This window comes from Agelaius tricolor, unplaced genomic scaffold (genome assembly GCF_023055355.1).
Source record: "Agelaius tricolor isolate 1412-34295 unplaced genomic scaffold, bAgeTri1.0.p SCAF_5, whole genome shotgun sequence".
NCBI lineage: Eukaryota > Metazoa > Chordata > Aves > Passeriformes > Icteridae > Agelaius > Agelaius tricolor.
In genome coordinates, this window is record NW_027269265.1 from 54307382 (window position 1) to 54317725 (window position 10344).

Here is a 10344-nt window from a genome sequence, read left to right on the forward strand (position 1 = left end):
TAAATGTTTTCAATTCCCCTTAGGTTTCTTAAAGACTAACTGGGCATAGAGATGGATGGGTGTAAAGATGTGGACACAGGATGATAAATGTTTCTGGAACAAGTGGGGAAACAGATAAGGAGGCCCAGAGTATTTTTGGGCAAGTTCTGTAATAAGAAGCAAGAGTACATGGCCAAAGGAAAAGTTCCAGGCAAGGTCATCTTTTATACCACAGCACTCAGGGAATACAACCACCAGAGACCCCTCTGAATGATCCTCCAAACCATCAAATGACTCCCAGAAGGATGTCGATGCATGGAAATGAGTTCTAGGAAAATGGTGTTTATGTACTAGATAATAAAACCTTTTTAATATGTATGTGTGTTATGATGGATAAAATCCCTGTTTTAAAGCCTCTCAACACAAACAGAAATAAGGAGAGATCCTTCTATGTGTCCTGCTGCCTAATACTTCACTGGTAGCACCATTAGTTGGTGTTAGGAACTTTATTCTGTCTGATTTTAGTATCAATCCTTATCCATGCCACACGATGCCATGCCATCCCATCCCATCCCATCCGTGGCTGCTCCCCAGCTTGAAGCGCTGCCCATCAGGCTCTGCTGCCCTCCAATTGGGACATTTGGGATCAGCAGCATCCAGACCCTTCCTTACCTCCTCCAGACCCCTCAAGAACCCTCTGACCCTTCTGGACCCCTCTGAGAACCTCCAGACCCTCCCTGGGTCCGCCTTTTCCCGTATGACAGCCCCGCTCCTGCCCTGCTCAACCCAGGACCATGGGCAATGTCTCTGCTTCTCCCAGCCATTTCTGCTTTTGTACATAAAAATTCACAATTTAGCAAAGAAAGGACATGAACAGCATTTAGCTGGAATGGTATCTCATGCCTGTTCCTTGCTTCCAGGCCTGCCCCAATCAGATGTCTCAGGCACTAAGAGAGCTGAGAGAGCAGCATTTCTGGCACATTTGCCAGAGCAGATGCAGACGTGTGTGCACAGAGCCAGCCAGGCAGGCAGAGTCAGTGCAAGGTCCCTGTGAGCAATTGCCCTGGCAGGCAGTGAAATGCTCCCTGCGGATCCCTTTGCATCTCCTGCCTGTGCCAAGGGCTGGGCCTGGAGCCCTGGGGGGCTGGGCCCAGGAGCCGTGGGTGTTCGGGGATCAGCCGAGGGCAGCAGACGGGAGAGATCCCAGCTGGGAGAGGCCCCGGTGCCAGGGAGCTCCTGCTCAGCGCTGCTGGGCCCGGGAGAGCTCCAAGGGTCTCCTTTGGGGCCGCTGCTCCCAGGGCCCCAAGGGATGGGCGTCACTGCCAGCAATGCTTCACCCTGGCCACGCTTGGGGCCGGCAGCTTCCTGTGACAGTGGCAGAGCAGGGATGCTGTGGCATCCAGGCACTCCAGTAATTTCCCAAGGCTGTTGATAAAAGCCCAGGAGGCCGTTGGACAGCAGCAGCTCCTGGGAGCAGAGGGTGTTTCTGATCAGCACCACAGGAGCTGAGCCCAGGGGCTGCTCCTCCAGGCTGAGGCCTCACAAGCACGGATCAGAGCCCAGAGCGGCCTGGAAAGGGGCTGGGGATGCACCAGCACAGGCAGGGTGACCCTGTGGGTATTTATTGATCAGGAGACTCAAGGAATCTCTCAGCCACTGTCCCAGGGTCCTTCAGCAGTGCAGTGGATGGGAACAACAGGCTCAGACCCCCGTGTTCACAACAGGATCATTTCCAGAGGCAGTGTTTAGTTTTGGCTCCTCAAACACCCTCTTGATCGCCTTCCTTAGGGACTGCATGGAGGAGTGCTTCCTGCAGCTCTCCATGGAGCAGTGTCTCCAGCAGCTCCTCATGGACCAGTCTCTCTTCCAGCTCCCCACCAAGAAGTAGATGAAGGGTTTGATGCTGCTGGTGATGCAGGTGAGGAAGAAAACCACCTGGGAGGGTACAGCCGTGTAACCGAGCTGCTGCAGGAGAAACCAGAGACTGAGGGGCAGACTGAAGAGTGCAACGAGAAAGACAACAATGTCGAGCCTCCTGTTCTGCTGCTGCTGGGAGCCAGGCTTGAGATGAATGAAGAGGATTGTGCTGGAGATGACCATGGGTGCCGCAAAGAGGAAGAGGTTGAGGGCGTACATGGAGGTGACAGCCACCCGGCATTGCTCCTGCTCGTGTGACTGGCACAGGGAAGTCACCATGGGATTGACAGCGATGACAATGAAAAGGAAGGCCCAGAACAGAATACTCATCACCACCCACAGTAGGCGCTCAGGAAATTGGCAACCACAGAAAAACAGGCAGAGGATGGACCTGCACCTCTCAATGCTGATGAACGTCAGCCGGTACAGCCCCATGTTGTAGGTGAACAGCGACAGCTGGAAAAGCAAGCTCATATATATTGGGGGCATTATAGCAGAGCAGGAAACCTCCTCCACAATGAACAGCAGGGTGGAGGGGACCATGAAGATGAGGAAAAGGAACTCCGTGATGGCCTGGTTGAAGATGAAGTCGGTGATGGCATTAATGTGTAGGAGCCAGAGGAAAACCCCGTTCCCAGCCAGCCCACAGAGGCCAACGAGCAGCATCATAAAGTCTAGAGCCACACTGGAGACACCGATCTCACAGTGAGCAGGCGTGTCAGTTGGTGAGGTGAAAAGAGGGGACACGGTGCTCACCTCCATGGATGGACGCTGGGCAGGCAGTGGGATGTGGCCCCTGGCTGTGGTCAGAGTGGATGGGCAGTCACTGCTTGGAGAATCCAGGGATGGACCATGCAGCTCCTCAGCAGCTGCCTGCAGTGGGAAGGATTCAGTGGGGAGGAGTGAGATGTGCAGGGGAGGAGGGCGGTGGAAATGGTGGGGTTGGAGGGTTGGGCTGGTGTGCAGGGGATTGATAAATTAGAGAGAATAAATATTTTCAACTCCCCTGAAGTTGGCAGAGAGGTGAATTCATGTAAAGATGTGGACACAGGATGATAAATGTTGCTGGAGCTAGTGTAGAAAGAGATAAGGAGGCACAGAGTATTTTTGGGGCAAGTTCTGTAATAAGAAGCAAAAGCACATGGCCCAAGGAAAAGTTCAGGGCTGGGTCACCTTTAATATCACAGCACACAGTGAACACAACCACCAGAAGCCCCTCTCAGAAAACCTTCAGGAGCATCAAAGGACTCCCAGAAGGAAGTGGATGCATGGAAATGAGTTCAAGGAAAATAGTGTATATGTACGACATAAAATCTTTTTAATGAATGGTTATAATGAATAAAAACCCTGTTGTAAAGTCTCTCAACACACACAGAAATAAGGTGAGATCCTTCTGTGTGTCCTGCTTCCTAATACTTCCCTTGGTAACACCATTAGTGTGTGTTAGGTACCTTATTCGGTCGGATTTTGGTATCACTCCTCATCCATCCCATCGCATGCCCTGCCATCCCGATGTGTTCCCAGTCCCTGGCCACTCCATGGCTGCAGGTGTGGCCTGTTGGGCTCTGCTGCTGTCCAGTGGGAGATTTGGGATTGGTGGCACCCAGAGCCCTCCTGCCCCCTCCAGCCCCTGTGTGCCTGATGCCTTGGGCTGGCTCCCTAGAACAGAGGCCAGAGCAGGTGAAGAGAATAAAAGGAGGCATTGATGAAAGGCCTTCAAAAGGTTCACCCTGGGCACTCCAAGCCATCCTTGTAGTGCCTCTTGTTTGTGTCCAAAGGAGGCTGGGGGGCTGGACACCAGGGATGGAGCTGGGGAGGGGCATCTCCAAGAGAAACACGGCCCCAAAGGCTTCCAGGGCAGCCTGGGGTGAGCAGCCCGTGGGGAGGGACTGAAGCCTCAGGCACGGGGCTGGGAGGGATGGGAAGGACGGGAGGTGGGTGGGCTGCATGGGGAGTGGATGGGAGGGTGGTGTGGGAGGGCTGGGACATGATGGAGCTGCTGGGAAGATGTGGTGGGAAGGTGTGGGGTGTGGTGGGGCTGGAGAGAAGGTGTGGGTGTGGTGGGGCTGGAGAGAAGGTGTGGGGTGTGGTGGGGCTGGTGACCTCAGGGAAGCCCCAGGGAGGGGGGTGATTCCCCGTGGAGCCCATGGTGACAAGCACAGGTGTCACCCTGCTCCTGGAAGGGGGTGGCTGTGCTGAGGAGCATGGCCTCCTCCTCTCCTTGCTGCTGCACCACCTGAGCCTGCTGAGGGAGCAGCTGCAGGCAGTGGAGAGGAAGAATTTCTGAAGGCAGAGACACCTTTGCTCCTGGCTGACAAAATTGAAAAGTAAAGATCTCTGGGGAGATCTCTGCTGTGACACTGACAGAGCACTCGGGGTGGGGAATGCTGAGCCCCTGGGCCATCGTGTCCATGCCAGCTCAGCTCTGGGGATCATGGTTGCTCCAGGCAGCACAAGCCATGGCTGTGTCCCTGCAGACACCAAGACACTGAAGTCTTACAGGACATCGTGTTAGCCTAATAACAATTTTGAGTCAAAATTGTGAACATCTTGGAAATTTATTTGCCATAGATATGTCCAAAGAAACAACAATTTCCAGGCATATTTATACACTATAATATCCAAGATTTTTTATAGATACTCCCTAAAGTGCTCCCAATATATTATATAATGATATCAATGTTTTGTTTGTTTTAATTATTCCCAGAATATGCAGTCTCTCTTTGTTTAATGGATAACCCAGATTTTTCCAGGTAAACGGTGTTTTATTGGCAGTGCTTCAAAGCTGGTGAAGGACGTCCGTGCCCTGTCTCCCTGCATTGTCAATGGGCAAGATGGAGGGGCTGGGGGAAAAAAAGGTGATTTAAAGCTTTATTTTAATTCTCATTACCATCTTCTGAATCTGTTATTAATAAATTTACTTGATACAAGAAAATTTGACCCCTTTTTTTGCAAAGAGTGTTTTTTCTCCCAGTTCTCATCTCAACTCATGACTCCTTTGATAAGTTTTGTTTCCCTCTCCTCTGCCCAGCTGAGAGCAGGAGAAGGCGAGTGAACGGCCAGTGCCAAACCACGACAGGCTTGCAGCAGGTTATCAGCATCAGAGCCCACATTTCTTACTGTCAGTAGCCTTGAGGATGCAATAAAAGCCAATAGAGTCCAGATGTTGGGGTGCTGTGGTGTCCCTTCCAGCCCTTCAGCTGAGCTCCTCCTCCTCCTCTTCAGTCTTGGGAATACTTGTGGTTGTCTTTTCCTGATCTCACCCCTTTGCAAGCAGGGACACCTTCCACAAGACAGGGCTACTTCAAACCCCATCCAGCCTGGCCTGGAACACCTCCAGAGATGGGGAGGCCAGAGCATCTCTGGGAACCTGTGCCAGGGCCTCTGCACCCTCACAGGGAGGAATTTCTTCCCAATATTACCCCTAACCCTGTTCTCTGGCAGTGGGAAGCCATTCCCCCTTGTCCTGTCATTTCTGGCCTTTGTCCAAAGCCTCTCCATTTCTTGGAGCATCTTTAGGCCTGGAAGGGGCTCTAAGGTCTCCCTGAAGCCTTCCCTTCTCCAGGCTGAACACCCCCAGCTCAGAGACCTCAGAGAAGCCCCAGGGAGGGGGTTGATGCCCCATGGAGCCCATGGTGACAAACACAGGTGTCACCCTGCTCCTGGAAGGGGGTGGCTGTGCTGAGGAGCATGGACGCCTTCTCCCCTTGGGGCTGCACCATCCCAGCCTGCTGAGGGAGGCCAAAGCCAGGGCAGAGGAAGAATTTGTGAAGGCACAAAAGCACCAGCAAGGAAATCAGTAAAAAAAAGGTTTAATATTAAGCACCAGCACACCAAAGTGCTGTCCCTGTGTGTGTGTTTGTGTGTGAGTGCAAGGCCAGGTGACAAAAGGACAGCGAGGGTAAGGAATAAAAGGAAAATGGCTTAAAAGCTTTAGAGCACTCCAACGTAACAGCACTTCAGTTACACCTTAAACTGAGCCATTTAACAGAGGAACATGACTTAGCAGCATTTAACCTTATTTATGCCTGATCCTTGCTTCCAGGCCTGCCCCAATCAGATGTCTCAGGCACTAAGAGAGCTGAGAGAGCAGCATTTCTGGCACATTTGCCAGAGCAGATGCAGACGTGTGTGCACACAGGCAGCCAGGCAGGCAGAGTCAGTGCAAGGTCCCTGTGAGCAATTGCCCTGGCAGGCAGTGAAATGCTCCCTGCGGATCCCTTTGCATCTCCTGCCTGTGCCAAGGGCTGGGCCTGGAGCCCTGGGGGGCTGGGCCCAGGAGCCGTGGGTGTTCGGGGATCAGCCGAGGGCAGCAGACGGGAGAGATCCCAGCTGGGAGAGGCCCCGGTGCCAGGGAGCTCCTGCTCAGCGCTGCTGGGCCCGGGAGAGCTCCAAGGGTCTCCTTTGGGGCCGCTGCTCCCAGGGCCCCGAGGGATGGGCGTCACTGCCAGCAATGCTTCACCCTGGCCACGCTTGGGGCCGGCAGCTTCCTGTGACAGTGGCAGAGCAGGGATGCTGTGGCATCCAGGGCACTCCAGTAATTTCCAAGGCTGTTGATAAAAGCCCAGGAGGCCGTTGGACAGCAGCAGCTCCTGGGAGCAGAGGGTGTTTCTGATCAGCGCCACAGGAGCTGAGCCCAGGGGCTGCTCCTCCAGGCTGAGGCCTCACAAGCACGGATCAGAGCCCAGAGCGGCCTGGAAAGGAGCTGGGGATGCACCAGCACAGGCAGGGTGATCCTGTGGGTATTTAATGATCAGGAGACTCAAGGAATCTCTCAGCCACTGTCCCGGGGTCCTAGAGCAGTGCAGTGGAAGGAAACAACAGGCTCAGACCCCCGTGTTCACAACAGGATCATTTCCAGAGGCAGTGTTTAGTTTTGGCTCCTCAAACACCCTGTGGATTGCCCTCCTTAGGGACTGCATGGAGGAGTGCTTCCTGCAGCTCTCCATGGAGCAGTGTCTCCAGCAGCTCCTCATGGACCAGTCTCTCTTCCAGCTCCCCACCAAGAAGTAGATGAAGGGTTTGATGCTGCTGTGGATGCAGGTGAGCAGGAAAACCACCTGGGCGGGTACAGCCATGTAACCGAGCTGCTGCAGAAGAAACCAGAGACTGAGGGGCAGACTGAAGAGTGCAATGAGAAAGACAACAATGTCGAGCCTCTTGTTCTGCTGCTGCTGGGAGCCAGTCTTGAGATGAATGAAGAGGATTGTGCTGGAGATGACCATGGGTGTAGCAAATAGGAAGAGGTTGAGGGCGTACATGGATGTGAGGGCCACCTGGCATTGCTCCTGCTCGTGTGACTGGCACAGGGAAGTCACTGTAGGATTGACAGCGGTGACAACAAAGAACAAGGCCCAGAACAGGGCACTCATTATCACCAACAATAGGTGCTCAGAAACTTGTCCAACACAGAAAAACAGGCAGAGGATGGACCTGCACCTCTCGATGCTGATGAACATCAGCTGGAAAAGCCCCATAGTGTAGGTGAACATTGACAGCTGGGAAAGCAAGCTTAAATACATTGGGGGCATTATAGTAAAGCAGGAAATGTCCTCCAGCAGAAAGAGCAGGGTGGAGGGGACCATGAAAATGAGGAAGAGGAAGTCGATGCTGGCCTGGTTGAATGCCACAAAGTCAGTGATGGCATTAATTTGGAGGAGCCAGAGGAAAGCCCCATTCCCAACCAGCCCACAGAGGCCGATGAGCAGGGTCACAAAGTGCACGGCCACGCTGGAGACATTGATCTCACACGGAGCAGGTGTGTCAGTTGGTGAGGTGAAAAGAGGGGACACGGTGCTCACCTCCATGGATGGACGCTGGGCAGGCAGTGGGATGTGGCCCCTGGCTGTGGTCAGAGTGGATGGGCAGTCAGTGCTTGGAGAATCCAGGGATGGACCATGCAGCTCCTCAGCAGCTGCCTGCAGTGGGAAGGATTCAGTGGGGAGGAGTGAGATGTGCAGGGGAGGAGGGCGGTGGAAATGGTGGGGTGGGAGAGGGAGGTGGGAGGTTTGGTCTGGTTAGAAAGAGGCTGATAAATAACATAGAGAATAAACATTTTCAGTTCTTCTGAAGTTGTTCCAAAGCAAAGTGGCCAAAATTTTAAAGGATGTCTTATAGATGGATAATGAGATGACTGGCTCTCACAGTTAAGGGATGAATACTGTGTGAATATTAAGAGAAGCTTTATTGATATATAATTATGTTATTGTAGTCTGTTGTTTAGATGTCCCCTGTTCACCCCATAGTCCCCTTCTCTCCCCTCTGTACTGTTTCCATCAGAGAGCCTAAGTCATCTAGGACAGGTAGAAAGAAGGGGTGTACAAAAGCTTGTTGCTGGGGGGGGAAGAGGTGCAGCATGAGAACACCTGACCCTCGAGTCAAGTTGCAAGAAAGCAGGCTCCAGCAATAAACACAAAGAAGGGCTGAGTGACAGACTTTGGGAGGGGCCAGGTTTAGCTGATGCAACCCCCAGGGTATCAGAGGTGAAGCATCCATCTTGAAGATCAGCCAGACACGTGGTGGGCAGCCGTGAGGGAAGCTCCCAGGCCTGCTTCTGATTATTTAGTCCTTTTGTTGCATTTTTTGTTAAGGTTTAATGAACATTTCGAAATTTAAAAAGTGGGCAGTGCTTTCTCACAGGATGTAAAGGCTGGCACACAGGATGACAAACATGGTAGGAACCAGTGCAGAAACAGATAAGGAGGCCTGCAGTTGTTTTGGGGTAAATTCTGGAACAAGAGGCAACAGTGCATGGCCAGAGGAAAAGTTCAAGGCAAGGGCACCTTCAATATGGCAGCATTCATTGAATATGGCCACCAGAGAGACCGTGCTTAATGAACCTCCAGGATCATGAAAGGACTTGCAGGAGGAGGTGGATGCATGGAAATGAGTTCTAGGAAAATGGTGTTTATGTATTAGATAAGAAAAACTTTTCAATGCCTACATGTGGTTCTAATGGATTAATACCCTGTTGTAAAGTCTCACCATACACACAATACAAGGAGAGATCCCTCTGTGTCCTGTGCAGGTCAAGAATTCCTGCTTCCTCATGCTCTGCATTGTGTTAGAAAGTTTGTTCTGGCCCATTTCAGTATTAGGACACAGATGGGATGCACAGGAGAAGAGAGAGGAGCTGGGGAGGGCCCTGGGGTCAGCGGGAGAGGGTGGCAGGAACAGAGCAGCTGCTGCAGGAGAGGAAGGTGGGGTAGGGAGGAAGGCAAACATTCCACTGACCTGTTCCCTGTGGGGCAGCAGCAGGCAAAGGGCTCTGTGCAGATCAGCGGCGCTTCCTGGTACCTCTTGCTCCTTTGGGATCCATGTCCTAAAGCGGCTCCTGGCAGGTCAGGGACATGAAGGAGAAAGTGCCCAGGTCACCAGGAGCTCCCCATTCCCGTCCTGCTGGCTCCTCTCTGTGCCCTGTCCTCATGTTGTTTCCCAGGGCTCAGTGGAGTCACAGGGGGAGAGGGGTATTCGAAAATTGCAACTTTGCCTACTTCAGAAATTCAGTTTCTCTGAGTTATTTATGTTGGGCGTGGGTTTTTTTTTTTTTTTTCCCCTACAGCGGAAGTGGCTTTTGTCAGAAGCTCTACATGAAGATTTTTCTGATTGGTTCCTCTTTATCTCCTGAGTAGAAACACTCCTTCCCTGCAGAGTGTCCCATTCTCCCACTTCCTTTCCTGTCGAGATCGGTTTCTACCATTCCTCATTACTCTTCCTGAGGTTACATGGTCCCTACAGCAGCAGAGGGATGCTGGTGGTGCTGGTGGCACTGGAATGCTGGCAGTGCTGGCAGTGTGGGTGAGGCAGCTGGGTGCTTCTCAGAAACAGCTCCAGTTCTGGGAAGGGCTCTGAGATCAGTGCAAAAACACGCTCTGGTCCCGAGGAAGCACAGTTGAGCTGCTTCCTCCTCCTATTCTGATCCCATCCTTATCCCTGCTCCCCATCCCCATCCCCATCCCTATCTCCACCCCTCTCTCTATCCTCACCCCATCCTATCACATCCCACAGGTTTCCCAGACAGAGCCGTTCCCTACTTTGAGCGTGGCCTGTCAGGCTCTGCTCTCCTCCAGTGGGGAGATTTGGGATTGCCGGCATCCAGACCCCCTCCATCCTGCTCCGAGCCTCTCCTGACCCCTCTGAAACCACCTGCAACACCCCAGACCATCCCCAGGGCCCCCTTTTCACGCCCAAGGAGCCCCGATCCAGCCCTGATCCTTTTGGGACACGCGGCAGTGTCCCTGCTTGTTGCAGTGTGATGCCATTTCCTGTTTCACCTTTCCCAACCCCCCAGGTGTGCCAACCTCTCCTTTCCCCTCCCCCTTTGCCCTCCTGCTGAGAGCTGTCCATCAATCTTAACATTCCAGCAGGGTCATGGTGTGGTTGGCAGGAGTTCAAAAGATGCCCCTCAGATCTGGGCTCATTGGCCTGTCCCAGTGTCTGTATCCCTTG

At 52.9% G+C, this 10344-nt stretch overlaps 2 protein-coding genes across 3 annotated transcripts; both read right to left on the reverse strand.

The window, feature by feature from the left end:
• Window positions 1-470: 470 nt before the first annotated feature.
• LOC139590557 (mas-related G-protein coupled receptor member A1-like) lies at window positions 471-2988 on the reverse strand. The gene has a single exon (XM_071428268.1). It carries the CDS (start codon window positions 2656-2658, stop codon window positions 1681-1683), a length of 978 nt encoding a protein of 325 aa, XP_071284369.1. The 5' UTR covers window positions 2659-2988; the 3' UTR covers window positions 471-1680.
• Window positions 2989-5692: 2704 nt separating this feature from the next.
• Window positions 5693-10082, reverse strand: LOC139590555 (mas-related G-protein coupled receptor member A1-like). 2 transcript variants are annotated; one of them, XM_071428266.1, is made up of 3 exons: window positions 9390-10082; window positions 9130-9229; window positions 5693-8624 (listed from the first exon to the last, which is right to left on the reverse strand). In XM_071428266.1, the coding sequence occupies exon 3, from the start codon at window positions 7701-7703 to the stop codon at window positions 6723-6725; it is 981 nt and encodes a 326-aa protein (XP_071284367.1). In that variant the 5' UTR covers window positions 7704-8624; window positions 9130-9229; window positions 9390-10082; the 3' UTR covers window positions 5693-6722. The 2 variants fall into 2 exon arrangements, with proteins under 2 accessions (XP_071284367.1, XP_071284366.1); XM_071428265.1 differs by lacking the exon at window positions 9390-10082 and having other exon boundaries at window positions 9130-9382.
• Between the last annotated feature and the right edge of the window lie 262 nt (window positions 10083-10344).